Source organism: Myxine glutinosa, chromosome 1 (genome assembly GCF_964187855.1).
Source record: "Myxine glutinosa chromosome 1, kmMyxGlut1.1, whole genome shotgun sequence".
Classification (NCBI taxonomy): Eukaryota; Metazoa; Chordata; class Myxini; order Myxiniformes; family Myxinidae; genus Myxine; species Myxine glutinosa.
In genome coordinates this window covers 36,195,865-36,214,838 of record NC_136261.1, presented here as the reverse complement: position 1 = coordinate 36,214,838, position 18,974 = coordinate 36,195,865, and the positions used below count along the sequence as shown (strand labels likewise).

General features: G+C 46.6%; 2 protein-coding genes across 2 annotated transcripts in view; one reads left to right on the top strand and one right to left on the bottom strand.

The window, feature by feature from the left end:
* CKAP5 (cytoskeleton associated protein 5) overlaps window positions 1–7,689 on the top strand; it is a 138,451-nt gene extending 130,762 nt beyond the window's left edge. Inside the window, exons 32-40 of the mRNA XM_078770985.1 lie at window positions 1,542–1,721; window positions 2,024–2,208; window positions 2,399–2,474; window positions 2,660–2,848; window positions 2,995–3,123; window positions 4,457–4,540; window positions 4,667–4,838; window positions 5,012–5,115; window positions 6,319–7,689. Of these exons, the coding sequence (XP_078627111.1) occupies window positions 1,542–1,721; window positions 2,024–2,208; window positions 2,399–2,474; window positions 2,660–2,848; window positions 2,995–3,123; window positions 4,457–4,540; window positions 4,667–4,838; window positions 5,012–5,115; window positions 6,319–6,549 (1,350 nt within the window). The 3' untranslated portion in view covers window positions 6,550–7,689. The remainder of the gene's footprint in view (window positions 1–1,541; window positions 1,722–2,023; window positions 2,209–2,398; window positions 2,475–2,659; window positions 2,849–2,994; window positions 3,124–4,456; window positions 4,541–4,666; window positions 4,839–5,011; window positions 5,116–6,318) is intronic.
* Window positions 1–18,974, bottom strand: part of LOC137414448 (uncharacterized) — a 368,155-nt gene that overhangs the window by 209,844 nt on the left and 139,337 nt on the right. The window lies entirely within an intron of this gene.

Below are 18,974 nucleotides of genomic sequence, written 5' to 3'. Positions count from 1 at the left end.
GTTCTCTTCACAAACGCAGCGAGCACCACCGTTCTCCTCACACAAACGACCTTGATTCCCGTCACTCTTTGAACGCCTCTGTGCACTGTTCCCGCTCGTCCTGGCTCCTACTTTTCCTTGGACTCTCTACAGTCTACAGACTCAGCGAGCTCCACAGCACCCTGTTCCCACCTAATGCTCCTCACAGAACTGACTGCCCTGTCTCTTATCTTGTCTCCCCTGACACCCCTTGGGCTCCACCCCCATCCAGGGGATGATTATAGCTCTGCCCCCTCTCCTCTTGCCTGGCAGAGTGCCACAGCTTTCTGCCTAGATTTCCTGGGCTTGTGTGAACATTGTTCAACAGAGATGTCACCCAGCATGCCCGGTGGAAGATTACATGAAGTTTTGCACACTTTTCCTTACCTTTAATCCCTCTCTATCTCATCACAAGCACGCCCTCATATCATGCACATTCAAACAGTCCTTAAGCTAACAGATCCTTGTTTCCTTACATCGAGATTGGCTTTCTACTCGCCCACGGTCCATTCTATCATACACAGCTCTATCTCTTATAAGGTAATCTCTGTCCTCCCCCATACATGTAACAGTATTGTTGCGGTTCTCCTTCTTGTTTTCCGTTTTTGGGGTGTCTCTTCTCCGATACCTCCCTGAGGACGGCGCATCTACGAGACCCAGATGCTGTTTGCAACTATTAACAAAGTCGGTTTACCATACTAGTGAGCTAAGTGATGCAAATAGGTTCCATCCCGGCAGTTACGTAAGACCCTAGTCAGTTGGCCAAGTAAAACCAGTGTCACGTAACCGCGCCCGATATCGAACTTTGATAACAATTCCGAGCTGGCCAAGCACTTTAGCAGTATTGTCGCCATCAAACCAGAAAGAATAAGTCGATACACGGTTTCTTACAGAAATGGCCTTTATTTCTCGTAACACAAAAAAGTGCTCATGAAATGCAAACGATAATGGCCCTAAGGACGCTCGTGAGGAGAATCGTTTCCGAGTATGTGATTATGGCACGATCTGTTGCCAGCGCTGCTCGTGAAATGGTTACGAGAGCTGCAGGAAAAATGTGTTCGTTACTGAAGAAAATTCTGAAGACTGAAGAACTGAAGTTCGTTACACGGTGTGTACCCCGATTTAGAATAGGTACACCGTATCCCTGCGCATCGTAAGAGGCGACCAAGGGTTGGCATCAGGAAGGGCATCCAGCCATAAAAACATTGCCTCAAACAGGGAACCATGATTGTCATAGGGCCAGCAAGGCCAACCCCCGCTCTAGCGGGGGAAAATGGCCTTAAAACGATCATTCATTCATTCATTCACTGAAGAAAATATTCTGCAAATGGTCTGCACAAAGGGATGTGGAATGTTTAAAGAAAAAAAAATGTTTGTGGTTTCTTACTATACAATTGTATCGCAGATCTATCAACACGGACATTAGACCGTTACACTAAACTATTGGAGGATTTATGTGGTTCTCATAACCACAACAGTATTTTTCTTGTTTGTTTGCAACATTATATTTCCTCTTTTTCAAGCTGGATGAGTTGCTCCGGACCAAGAAGCGATCACATGCGATCTCTGGCAATGTGGATCAACTCCTCCTCGTCACTTTCATGCAGCTGCGACTTGCATCCAACACCCATTTGAGTGATCCAGGCACACCAACCAAGCATGTGCTGAATCTCTACAACTGTCTTGTGAGCAACCTTGTTTCGGTATGTGCTTCCAGTCCTTTCCTTTGTTTTGACATCTAGCACAGCTGTCTTTTTTTTCTTTTTTTCACTTCAGTGTAACACTAATGGTGATCTTGGTCTGGTTCTGATAAATTTGTATTATCGTCATTCACTTGTCACATCACCGGTATGTGCCCCTTAATTGGCTGGTTGTTTTTTGTGCATGAAAGTTAAAGCGATTTTGGGCAAACCGAGAGTGTTCCATTCATCTTGAGTCACTACCATGCTCTCTATAAAAGGCCCTTTTTGCAATGGTTTCCTCCATTTTGCCACCAATCCTACAGCTATTCAAGTCTGGCTTGGGCAAGGAAGGGTCAGCGGATATGCTGAAGGACTTGCTGAATGCGCTTCTGCTGCTGCTACCAGATCCACGTATTGAGGAAATGGAGGAAGGACCCCAGCTGTTGCGCTCTATCAACTTGCTGCTGGGCCAGATGCTTGAGCATTCTGATCCAGCTGCCATCATCAGGTGAGTGTTTCTAATTTGCGTCAGGTCTTATATTTGGCATCCTTGTTTGGATCGTGAAGGGGAATCTTGATGGAGTGCAAAAATTGTGGGAATCCCCCAACCCCCACTTCCCAACACCAGCAATTGCTCTGGATGGATTGATGAAAGTGCTTACTATTGAAAGTATCTATTCCATTTTCTTTCCTCCCAGTGCCATGATCCGCCTCCTGCATGATTGCGTAAACTCTCCCACAAACAACTCAAAGTACGCGGAACTTGTCATGAAGGTGATTCCCACATGTGGTTGTTCGCCCATCCGTCCCACACCAACTATGTGCAACCCTTGTGCATTTTGAACCCATTGTTAAAAATCCATATAATGTTGATAATCACCCCAATTTTTGATAATTACCCAGCTGCTGATCATATCAGCTGTGTGGCTCAAGCCCTCTTGGTATCTTCATTGTCTCAGTGCCTTTGGCGGATCTCGCGGTTGCTTCCTGGAATGACTCACAACGTCAAGGTCGACCGTGTCTTGCTGGATGCCCACAACTTCCTCCGGGTGTACCCCAAAGATGCCGGCCGTGACCGAAAGGATGACCTGCCACTTCGCACAATGAAGACCCTGCTATACATGTTGGGAAAGCTCCAGGGTCCAGAGGTCTGTCGGTTTGATTTGGGATGGGCCATGCAGTCATTTGTTTGTTTTTTTGTAACCCCCCACCCCCTTCCAAACAAATCCCAATATGTTATGAAATGCTCCTCTCGGTGTTGATGTTTATTTTACTGAGCCATTTAATTTCTCAGATTCTGGAGCATCTGGGCCTTATTGAAAACCGCAGTGAATCCCAGCTCGAAGCGTACCTGCGTAAGGTGACGCGTAACCTCTATCGAGGCAAAGCTGATGAGGAGAAGGAACATAATTGTGGGCGGAAGGTACTTTTTGCTTCTTGTATGGCCATAATCGGTGTCCCACAATAAGTTGATCCGTTTGTTGTGTGAGTGAGGCACATTGTGGTGGTGAAAGTGAAAGGTAAACATGATGCGAGTCCTTTTCCATAAACCACAGTGATCAAATTTGGGGCCGTTTTGGGGTTCATACGTTTTCTTGAGTTATTTGAAGGTTCCAACAGAAGCTTGAATGTGCATCACACAAAGGACAATTACTGAGTACCTCTTTTTACATTAACTTGTTCGACATTCGTGGACTTTGAACAATTTTTTTTCACCCAATATGGGATTTGAACCTGAAACCGCAGCACGATTAGCTAAGTGGGCACACAAAACAGGACATGTTTCACCAGGGTTTGCACAGTCCTTGAAACGTTGAAATTCCTGGAAAAATAAAAAAAGCATTTTGCAGTAATTGGAAAGTCCTGGAAAATTTGTCCAAATCCTTGAAACTCCTGAAAAATCGATAAAACTGCAAATATAAATATTCTGCCAACCTCTCCCTCCACACCCCCAATTCGCTGCCCAGTCTGAATTGTTAATTCCGCCAGTCTCTTTAAGATAACTATTTAGTAATTTCAACCTCCCCCCAGGCATTTACCATTAAAGCCATGCACCTAAACGGTCTCTCAGTCCAGTCAGTCCGGACCGGACCGCAGAGCTGAACCGAATCCCCCGTCAATTGATTTAGCTGCTAGAATATTCCTGAGTTAATCTCCTCTCATGTTCTTCGATTCTATCTGCCCCCAAATTATGTGTTAATGGCCTCTGGCATTTATCCATTCAGACCAAAAATATTTGAGAAACTTCTGGGACTTTACATGGTTTCAACTTTCCACATATAATTTTAAGTCAGCGGTGTAGTTAGTAACCGAGACACACATTGCCGACAGTACTGTACAGTACCCATCTCTGTCCGCATCAACACTTGTTCTGTGGAATGGTAATAAATTCCTTTGTTTTCAGTTATGATTCCCCTTGGTGAAATATTCAATGGAATAACAGAAAACAAACCAGATTTCATTCTTATTGTTGTGGTTTATTCCAATGTCACTTGCTGCATGAAACATTTCTATTAAATGTCCTGGAAAACAGATTTTTTTTGTCCTGCAAATTTGGTCTTCCATGGCTGTGTGCCCCATGTTCACATTGAGACACGGGCAGCTCAAATGTCTCGACTGCGAAGTTTGTTTTGTAAAACTGTGATCGGGTGAGCGCAGATATTTGGTCTGTTCTACCCATTTGCAAAGTACCTGTATACCAATTACCAAAATGAGCTAACGTGTTCTGTGTTCCTGGGCCACGTGGCAACGTTCAGGACGAGGCGGCACACTTGGCCAAAATGAATGATGACGTGGCGGAGATATTCAAGAAGATCGGCTCCAAAGAAAACACGAGGGAGGTGGGTGTGCCAAGTTCAGCATTATTGTTGACAAGCCGTCACTTTTTTTTTTTTTTTTTTACATCAAAACATGGGCCTGATTTTGAATTCTGAGCCACATGGTCAGCCCGTGTGCCCCTTTCACAGGGCTTGTCTGAATTGTATGACTTCAAGTGTCGGAACCCAGAAGCGGATCTTGAGCCTTTCCTGCAACGCGCATCCGTAATGTTCCAGCGATATGTGGAGCATGGTCTGAACGCCATCCAGATTGAGCGTGATTGCGTTGCCCAGCTGGCAAACGTCCACACTAGCAATGGCGGTACAACCGTGATCTTTTTTTCTTTTTTTTTCTTTTTCATCAATGTGCGTCCATTTGCAGCATGTTTTTTTTTTTAATATACAATTATTGTTTCAGTCTCAAACCTCTTCCCTTTTACGTCCTCATCTTGCGTTTCTTTTCTGCCTTGTCGAGCTCACAGTTCTCTCTCTTAGGGCTTTCGCACACGGCAACCAGCAGTGTCACGAAAGAAGATGTGAAAGCCTATGTGGAACGATGTCGCATGCTGCGTCAACAAGTGGGCGTGGAAATTCCCAAGGTGTTGCACGGCATCAAATACAAGCAATGTTTAGTTTTAAATGGTTTAATTTGCACTTTGAGCCTTGATTTGCAATTGCATCCAAAGTAAGTCAGAGGTTTTTCTTTTGTTACCTCTGCCACCGAAGATGGACAGAGGTTATGTTTTTCATGTCTATCTCTGGTTGTCTGTCTGTCTGTGGGCATGATGATTCAAAACGTTATGGAAGAATTCAGGTGAAACTTGGTGGACAGATTAGGCATGTGCTTAGGACAAATTGATTAGATTTTGGTGAAGATCCGGATCCGAGAATTTTTAAATGCTTATTCACCGTTGATAAAAATATAAAAAAACCACCTTTAGAGGCCATTTTTCCCCGCAAGCAGGGGTTGGCCTTTTTCGGGAACTGTGGTTGTTGTTGTTTTTCGGTCCCCTTTTTGAAGCAATGTTTTACGGCCGGATGCCCTTCCTGACGCCAACCCTTTTTGCCGCCTTTAACGACAAGCAGGGAATTACCAGTGAACTGGTACTCAATTAGCCGACCTCGGAAGGATGACAGGCTGAATCAACCCCCCTGGCGTTAATTCAGCGATCGACCGGGATTCGAACCCAGGATCCTAGGATCCTAAGCCGGAACCCTAGCCGCTAGCCCAACACCAGGGTTGATACCGTTGATAATCACCGTTGAAGAAGAACAATCACCGTTGATAGAGGGACAAAAATGATATTTAGCATACTTCAATGAATTTGGACGAATCTTGGTGGACAAGTTGGGTAGGTGACAACAATAAGGTGATTAGATTCTGGTTGAGGTCCGGATGCAGATCCCGGCCCATCAGTGGGATACAAAATGTAAACTGTTCAGCCTGGTGGAGGTTTGCCATTCCAGTTTCTAATTGTTTCTCTGCTCAAACTGTCATGATGGTCCATAGGGACCCACTTTAGGCAATAAGAATTCGTATTCTTAAAAAAAACAATTCAGCAATTACCTTTACCCATGCTTTCCTAAAGATCCAAAAACATCCATTTGGTTGGCCGTGTGTGGTGTGTGTCATGGCTGTCATAAACAAGTTTTGAGAGGCCACAGTATTTATTGATGAATATCACAGCCGTTGGTGATGTACTGCCTTTGGAAGCAATGAATGAATCACCATTGTTTGTCCTCCTTCCCCCACCCACCAAACGCCCTCTCCCTCCCAAATCCCCATTGTTTTTGGGGTTCAGGACACTTCACTAATGATTGGATTAAGCAGGCCTGTCTCAGCTTCTCACTCTTCGGTGCCTCGCTCCTCTGTCTCGTCTGTACTACCGACAGCTCCGGAGACATTGGGTTCATCACTACCTCATATTGCTGAACCAGAGGGTGTTTCTTCTTCTCCCCATCCTCACATCGACACTCGGAATCTCGAAGATCTTCAAAAGAGGCTCGACAACATCAAAAGTAACAAGAAATAAAGGACCTTGTTTGATACAGAATTGCCACGCGTGCTGTGACTTTTGAATTCCTCGATGCTCACCGCAACCCCCACCATCCTCCACTTTGCCTCGTCCCCGCTTAACCCCAAAGTGCTATTCATATCCGTCATTGTATCTGTGGTAAGTTAATCTCATGATCAAAATGGCAGGGAATGAGAATGGTCTTGTGAATTTGGATCGATTCCTTCAAATGTGGTCTCGCCTGGAGTCCCTCCTGCACCCCCTTCCCCCGCCCCCCCCCCCCCCCTATTTTTCCTCTGATCTTGTTGTTGATTAAGGGGCTTGGATATGGAGGTGCACTGATACACATGGCACATTGGTTTCCTCGTGAAAGGTACCGGTTGAAGGTTCGGGTATGCCAATGAAGCGTCGCTGCAGACTGCGGATCAAGTGTTGTGTAAAGCAGTGTATTTATTAATCGGATAGGTTTAATGCTCTTTCTCATATTCTCGTGTAACATAACCCATATCCATCTCCTGAGATTGGACACACAATGTATATAATGGTTTTGTCGCATTCTCCCTTCATTGCACCGATTGCATTTTCCTGGTGTTTATACTTGGAAACGCCCAGGACTTTTGGTTGTTTCCTACACGTTCCGTGCCGTGTTTCCGTGCGTGCTTTTTTACCCAGCTGTGCTGCGTACTGTGTTCCAACCATACCGTCGATTTATGCGTAATGTCCAATCGTCCACCGGCTCTCGACGTGCCTCGTCATTTCTATCGGTCTACTCTCGACACCTGGTTTGTTCCAAATTTTCTTTCTTTGTATCGGGCTCCATCTCTCATGAAACAAATTTCCCTCTGGAGTATCTCCCATACTTCTAACTTGGACATTAACTTGGTTGTCAATGGCAGCTCGGTGCAGCTATCAGAGGCCTTGGTTGCGTTGGTACCACTTCCGTGGTACACACTTGGCGGACCCTCGCTGAAGGACATCCGTTGTTCAAAGATCAATTTGAGGATATCAATGTGAGGGACAGCATTTATCCCACCTTAGTTGGATTTGTGTACCTCTCCATCGTGTTGGTTGTGACCTTTTTTTTTCTTTTCTTTTTTTTTGGCGGTTGCATGTCAATCCTGTGAATAGTTAATAAAAATTTTGATGTTTTAACACCGACATTGTCTTGGCATGTTCGTCTGGTTGTGGCGAAGAGACAGGAAATCAAAATGCTCATAACCTGAGGTTTCTGTGGTATTTTGGCTTATTTCTTGCTAAATCGAAGATTTTTCAAGTATCTTGGTCGGTTGCGTTTGTTATTCTCTTTGCTTGTCTGTTTGTTAGTCGCCTACACGTCACAATTCTAAACCGTTCGTCATGAAACTTCACCAAGTAGTAGAGCTTGTCACAATTGAGAAGCATATCGATTTTGAGGTCAAAGGTCCTCTGGAGGTCAAATGTCTAAAATCGCCATTTTTCATCCGAGTGACTTGAGAATTGAATAACATTTGCAAATCGAGTCAATAAATTGGAAAACCAACTTTTTGAGGTTAAAGGTCAACTCAAGGTCAAACTTCCAAAATCGTCACTTTTCATCTGAAAAACCATAAATTTTCATCTGATTGACTTGAAAATTGAACAGCATTTGCACAGTGCCTCACTGAATTGGGAAACAAATTATTTTTGAGCTCAAAGGTCAACTCATGGTCAAACTTTGAAAATCAATTTTCCTCTGAAAAATCGTCACTTTTCATCCTATTGACCCGAGGCTTTGATTAAGATCGTCAATTTTAATCTTGATGAGATGGACAATTTCCTGCATCTATGGCATCATTTTTTGGGGGGGTTTACATATATATATATATATGTATGTATATACATATATATATATACATGTATGTATGTATATATATATATATATATATATACATACACACACACACACACACACACACACACACACACACACACACACACACACACACACACAGGGGGCTGCAAAAGTAGGTATACAGTAATGAAAAACAAAACGTATTTTATTGATTTATAGAAGCATATCAATAATAAACATATTAATCCCTCAAATGTTCAAACTGTTTGCCCCCGGCATTCACACACTCCACTAGACGAGTGTGGACACCCATGCACACTCTGGCACAAAGGTCTTTATCAGCATCAATTTCCTGGCAAGCCTCCCGTATGAACTGAATCATGGCATCAACAGAACGTGGCTTGCGTGCGAAAACCCTGTCTTTTACACATCCCCAGAAAAAGAAGTCCATATGGGTGAGATCCGGCGAACGTGGTGGCCAGTCAACGGCTCCCCCGACGACCAATCCACCTGTTGGGAAATTCTTTGTCAAGTAGCGCACGCACAGTGAGTGCGAAGTGCGGTGGCGCCCCATCCTGCTGAAAGTAGAAGTCGTCCTGCTGCTGTTGTTCGCGTACCTGTGGTATGATTGTATCCGTCAGCATGTTCAGATACACGTGTTGATCGACAGTCCTGTGCAGAATGATAGGTCCAACGACACCTTTGCAGGACAGGCCAGCCCACACTGTCACCCCAGGTTGATTGAGCTGTTGCTCAATCGTGACTTTAGGGTTTTCAGGTGCGTAGTACACACAATTGTGCCGATTAACGGCACCCGATAGCTTAAAGTTTGCTTCATCGGACCACACGATTTTGCGCAGAATGCTGTCACCCTCTCGTTCCTCGTTCAGGATGGCTTCGTAAAATTGTAAACGCCGATCCGAGTCATCCTCTAATAAACCATGCATCAATCGTGGCACGTACATTTTCAGTCCTGCACGGTGCATCAAACGACCCAACGATCTGCGTTCAATACCCAATTCAGATGACGCCCTGTTTTTCGATTTCTGAGGGCTCTGGGTAAATGCCAGGGCGACTTGCATTGCATTCTCTGGCGTTGTCACGGTGACTGGTCGACCACTCTTCGGCGAGTTGTGGATAGACCCCGTCCTCTCAAATTTGTCACGTATCCGGTAAATCGTGAGCCTCGTTGGTGGAGGCGATGCAAATGTTTCTCGCCACTGCTCTCGCACACGTTCACTATTCTCTGTCTTCCAGTACTGTTTCAAAATCCATTTGCGCTCCTCGTCCGTTGAATTACCAGCCATCGTTAAATTTCCACTTCACCTGAAAATAATAGATGTATTATAGAAAAAATTACGAAAATAAAAATATTTAAAATGGTAATAATGATTTTAATGAATTCTTTGTATTAAATGAATCCTAGCACCACTATTATAATACTGGTAATACTGGTATAATCCTTACTGTATACCTACTTTTGCAGGCCCCTGTATATATATATATATATATATATATATATATATATATATATATATATATATATTGTTGCGGATCTCTCCATCGGCCCCTTTTCCCCTTACCAAGGGGGAATTAATCCCCTTGTCTGCGTCTGACCGACGTGAGTCCTGAAGCTGCCCAGCTCCCTCCAGAGAGGCAGGTGAGCAACCTTGTTCGAGACCGCGGACAAGATGTTATTTGCCGAGCGGATTAGCAGTCGCGGCTCGAACCATTAGCAATACTACACCCGATCCTAAACGTTGGCCAAATCGTGCCACAGGTATTCAACGTTGGAAATCACAAGGACGATCGGACGAGGAAGAAGAAGAAGGCAAAGGTAGGAAATAACAGGATTTATTATTATTTACACAAGACTAAAGGACGAAAAGCAATCAAAGTAATATACAGAAAATGGAGGGAGCAGGACACAGAGCAATTTCTAGCTTATCTATACAGGCTTAACTTATACCCAGGACAATACAGACAGAACAAACTCACTCACACGAATAGGGAATTGCAGATTGGATTGGCTGGAGGGATCAGAAGGTTCAGGTGGTCCACAGAACGGGCGATAGGGAGGTCCGAGGGTCGCGGCACGACGTGGGGGTTCGAGTGCACGCACTTGTTCTTTTGGAGGTCGGTTCCGGCAGTTGCCGTCAGTGCTGGTTGGTATTGCGAGCAGGGCATGCCGATTCTCATTCCCCGCAGGACGTTCGCGCCAAGCAGAATGAACAATCCTCCCCACTGGTGTTCCTTGCTCATGCACCTCCCTTCACAGAACTTCTCAATGTGTGCTCCCTCACTCATCTGCTGGTGGGGGCTCTCCCCCCATGGGTTATATAGCCACGCCCTACCAAGCCATGACCACACCTTACCAAGCCGTGCCCACCGAGTCCTGGTTGGGCGCAAGGGCTTCCTGGCTCCACCTCCTGAAGACGATGGGGCGGCCACGAGTTGACCGCGTGCGTAATGGAGTCTTGGGGTGAAGAAAACCGCCCAAAGTTACTGGCACTTTGAAGAGGCCATGGGGGCGTCGGAGGGATCTATCTTATTTCAATTCGGTGCAATGCAGGGTCAACTAGTAGGAAACAGAGCCTTAAACTACATAGAATAAGAAATAACTATTTAGAAGGGTATATGGTGGCCTACGTGCTTGCGATGGATTAACTAAGGGGACGACCTTTGACCTTTACACTTAACAGAGGTATTTACAAGGATCATTACACTATTTACAGAGGGTGATATTTACAACAAAGGATTCTCAAATCTGCAACACTGCACCCTCATCCCCCAGGCACAGCCCGGGCCTATAAAACTTTACTTAGTGTGGCACGTAGGTGTAATTCCCTCTACAATTAACCTGACCCTGAGTGTGACAGTTTTAAAACACAAATAAGTATGTACCTCTGCTGCATTGCACCCTACCTAACAGATTCACGCCCACAGGATAACCGAATTGCGGAATGGTTTTCAAACTAAACATGTACGGTGGGGAGCATTATTTACAAGTGACGCTGATTGTATTTACAAAACGCAACCCAGGACCTGTGATTTTTCTTTTTGGGGGGGGGGGGGGGGAGGGGAAGACAGCCTGCGCTGCATCGACGCACCAGCACCAATAATCATCCAAGCATCCACCATAGTTATATTTTAAAAATAATTTTTAAAATGATGCTGGTCTTCCTCTTCGGCTCCCTCTGCTGGCCATTGTCATTCTTGATGTTGTCTTTCTTATTCTTCTTGCTGGCGGCCTATTTTGTTAAAATGATAAAAAGCACAAAACATGTCCATTTTTATTTATGGCCCACAGGGGCCAACTATGGGTGGTTCACCTGTATGGCATAGGTGCCACGTTACCGAGGTCCGCAAGCAAGATCTTCCTCTGGCCAACCTGGCCGGTTCCAGCAGAGGGGCCATGCCCAAACCCGTGGGGTCCATGAGTGGTGCTCAGCCACAGACATGTGGTCCATAAGTGGTGCGTGGATGCAGGCAGCTGGTTGCGAGGATTCGGGCACACCTACGCGGCCCCTCGCACGCTCCCCTCAGTACCCAGAGAGCACGATCCATGGGTCGGGGAAGGAAGACAGAGAAGACAGGTGAGTGAGGGGTAAGGGCGCAAGGGTACACATCAAACAAGGCAATGCAGAATGAGGGGCGCATGGGAGCGAGCTGAGAAAGTTTCGTCCCTACGTACGCCCCCCACGTGACCTACACTGCCCCCCCTTGCCCCTCCCCGTATTTACAAAAACCTACACATTTACAAATCCGTCACTACGTCTCGTCCTCCCTATATTTCCCCTATACCAAATTCGTCACAATCCCACTAATCCAAATTTGTCATCACCAATTCATCATCAATCCTCATAAGGAGGGAGAGATGGAACATCAGTACAATGTCACACCCACGTCATGATGCATCTCACATTCCAAAGATTTGCACAAAAATAATAAAAACATGGCATGGTGTGGAGTTTTGTCACCTCAGGTGAGTGGATGTAGATGGTGCGAGGAGATTTCCATCCTATCTACCTTCTAAATGACATTAACACACTTTACACTACCCAGGGTCTTTCCCTGCCAATCCATTGGCAATCTTACTCTATGCGGTTTTAAGAACCAAATTCCCATTGACCAAACTGTGGTGCTTCATCAATTTGGGGTCTCACTCCCCCGATTCAACTCCCCGTGCCTTTGCACAATTTCCGGGCTGAATCGTATGGCTCTCCCAGCAGGTCTACCCACCTGCACACCTCCACCACTGCAGTTTCCTCCGAGCTTACCTGCTCCTTACCCTAACCTATCTACCTGGGGAAGGCCCTCTGGCGCTCTCCCCACTCGGTGCCCTCTCTGACACTGGGCTACCCGGGTCCGTCCTCTGGATCCTCGGGCCCCATTCACAACAACTCTACCGGCTCCCAGAGCCCACCTGCGGCCTCACCTGGCCGACATCCTAACAGTGGCGGAGTGCCCATTTAACTACACACACTAACAGGCCACACGCCCAGCCATTTCCACGACACTAATGCACCCATCCAAACACCGTTCATCCACCACGCACCACAGATGCCAATATCCAACTACAATTTACCTTCTCCCTCTACCTAACTCTTAAACTACCCTCCCCGGGTATTCGTGATAGGGGTCCATCCTCCCCATACACACCTTCGCACCAACCACTCCACTCCACAGTTTCCACCATACTCACTCCATACCATCCATTCCATACTCCATGTATTCCGTACTCCATGTATTCCACACAACCATTCTCCATACACCTGTATTTGCACACCTGTGCCATCACACCTGGTGCTTCCTGCACCCTCCTTCCTCCCAGGCTTCTTCAATCATTCAATGCAATGCACAACCACAATTGTTCCTCATACACTGCTCCATACACTTCCACGCTCAATACAATCCACAATCGCCATTAATCACTCTTTTCACAATACACTACTGAATACACTTTTATACACACACACACAGCATCATCTGATCTAACTGGTGCCCTGCTAAAACTCGCGCTTCCCCGTCGCCCCTTACATTATTGCGCTCCCTCGTCATAATCCAACTACCCTACTCTCCACGTCCCCACTACAGGTATAATGTCGCTACTTAAAGCTACCGTTACCTATGGTCATCTCTAGGTCCCTATACATTATCCTAACCCTCCCTCGGCGAGCTCACACTGCCATAAACCACCTTTAGAGGCCATTTTACCCCGCGAAGCGGGGATTGGCCGTTTTCGGGGACCGTGGTTGTTGTTGTTTTTCGGTCCCCTTTTTGAAGCAATGTTTTACGGCCGGATGCCCTTCCTGCCGCCAACACTTTTTGTCGCTTTTTTACAACAAGCAGGGAATTACCAGTGAACTGGTACTCAATTAGCCGACCTCGGAAGGATGACAGGCTGAGTCAACCCCCCTGGCGTTAATTCAGCGATCGACCGGGATTCAAACCCAGGATCCTAGGATCCTAAGCCGGCACCCTAGCCGCTAGCCCAACAACACCAGAGCTCACACTGCCATAAGCCCCATAAAACTATTGCTCATGTGCCCCCATTGTGAGGGATGGTGGATTTGCCATCCCACCACATCGGGCATCTCCGACTATTAATTTTGCCCATCCAAATTCCTGCAAATCAAAATTTGCCAAGCACTGCCAATCATTCTTCCAATCATTTGCCAATCATCAAATTTTGCCAATCACTTCTGCCAATCCTATTCACTATTCTAAATTTCGGATCAAAACACTATTATCATCACAGTCCGCTATATCTGAGCCTCGGTGCGTCGTTACATCATTAAAACACGGCTTTGAATTCGGGTGGTTTGGTCGCCTGCAGGTTGAATCCGTCCGGCATTCGGTTCAGGGGAGGCGGTTTGGTCGGGCCGAGATTCCACGCACCATCTCCGCGCGGATCCTTGCGGCCTCCGGCCCGATGGCTCAATCTCGCCCGGTCGGAACCCCGCCCCCGCCAGGGGGCACCGCGCCGCTTCCTCCTCTCTGCCCTTAAACCGGACCGGTCGCCTTGCCCGGGCGAGGCCTGGACTCGACCGTGCGGGGCCAGGCCCGAATCGGCAACGACGCTTCGAAGAGAAGCGACGCAACACCGACCCGCGACGGGCCTCGCATCCAACAAAGCGCACCGCGCGCCGAGTGTTCGCGTCGGCTATCCGTCGCCCTAAACGCTGCCCCGTTTAACGTCGATGCCTTACTCGCATACGCGACCCTTTTCACACTCACAAAACCCGGCGCCTCCAGTGCATCCCACACACTCCGTCCATTCCACCACCACACTCCCTGTTACACACCACACCTCTCGCGCACACTCGCCGTTCGCACACTTCCTTAACACACCTCGCGCACCGTCTTGCGCACTCTCCATCGGTACGTACTCCGTACCACTCATGGGGGTGCACTCTTGCATCCACCCACTCACGCGCGTCAATGGGCTCTCCCACACCTGCGCCACAACCAACTCAGGTGTGCGTTCTCGCACACTCAACCATTCCAAGCGTGCATTCTCGCACCCGCTCCACCACCAACTCACTCTCCGGGTCACTCTCACCCTCGCACGTACACTCCGTATCGCTCACTCCCTGTCACACTCCGTACACTCCGACGTGCATTCCCGCTCGCACTCGGTATTCCCACACTTTATAACACACTCACTCGCCGACGCACACTTTTGTTTTCACACGAGTGCCATTCTTTTGTACACCACACCCCTCGGACCTCCCACAAACGCCCGGGTGCCATATCGACCCCAATCGCGCGACAATTCTCTTCGCGCCAAACACTTTGCCGAAAATCCTCTTAGCGCCATACACAGCACGACTCACCTTTGGGATCCTTTTCTCCACGCGTACCTGCAAATCTTTATAAGGATTAGCAAGTACGGCATCAGGATGTGAGCTTAGACTTTGTGCACAATCCATTTCTCCCTTCAATTCCTGGGCTACCTCCGTCGTCTTTTCAATTTCAACTATACCCACCACTACTTTTTCTTTATTCACCCCGACGACCGCTGGCTTTATTAAAATTCCCTCTTCAACCTCAGCGGTCGCCGGCTTTTCCATACCCCGGGTTGCGATGTCTACCCTGGTCCAGTTACCTGTGCCTTTCTCCACTTCGCTCAACCAGCGCTTCTCGACCCGCTTTACCTCGTCGTGCACCCGTGGGACCTGCTCACCCAACCTGCGGTCTCTGTCCCTCTCCGCTTCCCTTACTTCATATGCGGCCTGCCCCCTCGCCAACCACACGTTTATTTAGTTGGCTTGGCCAATTATGCCCTCCAGTTTGTCCCCTAATCTGCTTCCGAATCCCTCAAATTTGCTTCCCAACCTGTTTCCTACTCCTCCCACTTTGCTGTTTAATCCCTCACATTTATTGTCTAAACCCTCAAATTTGGCTCCAAGCCCCCCGATTCGATTTTCTAATTGCTCAATTTGATTTCCCAATTGCTCACTATTCCTTTCCATCATTTGTTCCATTTCTCTGCTGGATTTTTGCCATATACCCCATCATCTGCGCCATGAAGAGGTCCAATTTCACCAGTGCTGCGGGCTCGGCTGCCGCAGCGCCGCCATTTTGTGCCTCTGCAACCACGTACGCGAGCGCCCCATCTTGTGCACCTGATACCCCCGCAACCACATCACCATTGCTCTCCTCTCCTCTTCTCTCTCCCCCATATACATTTCCCTGGGGTCCTGGGTCGACTCTACCCTCCCTTCTATCTCACCCACCGGCATCCGGTCGCCTTGACTATCCATGGCACGATTTTAAAATTAAGTGGTGTTAAATAAATAAAAAATTGCCACTGTTACGGATTCCGGATTTATGTGAATTACTATTCAGGTCATTGCTTATTAATGTTTATTCTATTAAAGGTTGTTGTGGTTAAATGGTTAGAAGCGCTCCTGCTAACAGGAGACCGGAAACGGGATGGTGAACCAGAAGAAGAAAAAAGAGACAAGGTCGGGAGAGAAAGCGGCCATCTTCTTCTCCTCGCCCAGCTCCGACACGAGCGGCGTCGATATTGATCTCCCCCCCCCGGGTTATATAGCCACGTCCTACCAAGCCATGACCACACCTTACCAAGCCGTGCCCACCGAGTCCTGGTTGGGCGCAAGGGCTTCCTGGCTCCACCTCCTGAAGACGATGGGCCGGCCACGCCCTTCTCCCCCGAGTTGACCGCGTGCGTAATGGCGTCTTGGGGTGAAGAAAACCGCCCAAAGTTACTGGCACTTTGAAGGGTCCATGGGGGCGTCGGAGGGATCTATCTTATTTCAATTCGGTGCAATGCAGGGTCAACTAGTGGGAAACAGAGCCTTAAACTACATAGAATAAGAAATAACTATTTAGAAGGGTATATGGTGGCCTACGTGCTTGCGATGGATTAACTCAGGGGATGACCCTTGACCTTCACACTTAATGGAGGTATTTACAAGGATCATTACACTATTTACAGAGGGTGATATTTACAACAAAGGATTCTCAAATCCGCAACAATATATATATATATATATATATATATATATATATATATATATATATATATATATATATATATATACAGTGGGGAGAACAAGTATTTGATACACTGCCGATGTTGCAGGTTTTCCCACTTACAAAGCACGTAAAGGTCTGTAATTTTTATCATAGGTATACTTCAACTGTGAAAGACGGAATCTAAAACAAAAATCCTGAAAATCACATTGTATGATTTTTAAGTAATTAATTTGCATTTTATTGCATGAAATAAGTATTTGATCACCTACCAACCAGTAAGAATTCCGGCTCTCACAGACCTGTTAGTTTTTTCTTTAAGAAGCCCTCCCATTCTCCACTCATTACCTGTATTAACTGCACCTGTTTGAACTCGTTATCTGCATAAAAGACGTCTCCAGACCGTCTCCGACCACAAAGACCGCAAAGACCGACCGCAAAGCCGTCTCCAGACCTGTCCACACTCAATCAGACTCCAACCTCTCCACAATGGGCAAGACCAGAGAGCTGTCTAAGGACATCAGGGACAAATTTGTAGACTTGCACAAGGCTGGGATGGGCTACAGGACAATAGGCAAGCAGCTTGGTGAGAAGGCAACAACTGTTGGCGCAATTATTAGAAAATGGAAGAAGTTCAGGATGACAGTCAATCTCCCTCGGTCTGGGGCTCCATGCAAGATCTCACCTCGTGGAGCCTCAATGATCATGAGAAAGGTGAGGGATCAGCCCAGCACTACACGGCAGGACCTGGTCAATGACCTGAAGAGAGCTGGGACCACAGTATCAAAGAAAACCATAAGTAACACACTACGCCGTCATGGATTAAAATCCTGCAGCGCACGCAAGGTCCCTCTGCTCAAGCCAGCGCATGTCCAGGCCCGTCTGAAGTTTGCCAATGACCATCTGGATGATCCAGAGGAGGAATGGGAGAAGGTCATGTGGTCTGATGAGACCAAAATAGAGCTTTTTGGTTTAAACTCCACTCGCCGTGTTTGGAGGAAGGAGAAGGATGAGTACAACCCCAAGAACACCATCCCAACCGTGAAGCATGGAGGTGGAAACATCATTCTTTGGGGATGCATTTCTGCAAAGGGGACAGGACGACTGCACCGTATTGAGGGGAGGATGGATGGGGCCATGTATCGTGAGATCTTGGCCAACAATCTCCTGCCCTCAATAAGAGCATTGAAGATGGGGCGTGGCTGGGTCTTCCAGCATGACAACGACCCGAAACACACAGCCAGGGCAACTAAGGAGTGGCTCCGTAAGAAGCATCTCAAGGTCCTGGAGTGGCCTAGCCAGTCTCCAGACCTGAACCCAATAGAAAATCTTTGGAGGGAGCTGAAAGTCTGTGTTGCGCAGCGACAGCCCCGAAACCTGAAGGATCTGGTGAAGATCTGTATGGAGGAGTGGGCCAAAATCCCTGCTGCAGTGTGTGCAAACCTGGTTAAGAACTACAGGAAACGTCTGATCTCTGTAATTGCAAACAATGGTTTCTGTACCAAATATTAAGTTCTGTTTTTCCGATGTATCAAATACTTATTTCATGCAATAAAATGCAAATTAATTACTTAAAAATCATACAATGTGATTTTCAGGATTTTTGTTTTAGATTCCGTCTTTCACAGTTGAAGTGTACCTATGATAAAAATTACAGACCTTTACGTGCTTTGTAAGTGGGAAAACCTGCAACATCGGCAGTGTATCAAATACTTGTTCTCCCCACTGTATATATATATATATATATATATCCCCATATACAGTGCATTCAGAAAGTATTTAGACCCCTTCACTTTTTTCACATTTTGTTATGTTGCAGCCTTTTGCTGAAAACGTTTAAATTCTTTTTTTCCCTCATCAATCTACACTCAATACCCCATAATGACAAAGAGAAAACAGGATTTTAGAAAGTTTTGCAAATTTATTAAGAAGAAAAAAACTGAAATATCACATTTACATAAATATTCAGACCCTTTGCGATGACACTTTAAATTTAGCTCTGGTGCCTCCCATTTCTCTTGATCATCTTTGAGATGTTTCTACACCTTGATTGGAGTCCACCTGTGGTAAATTCAATTGATTGGACATGATTTGGAAAGGCACACACCTGTCTATATAAGGTCTTACA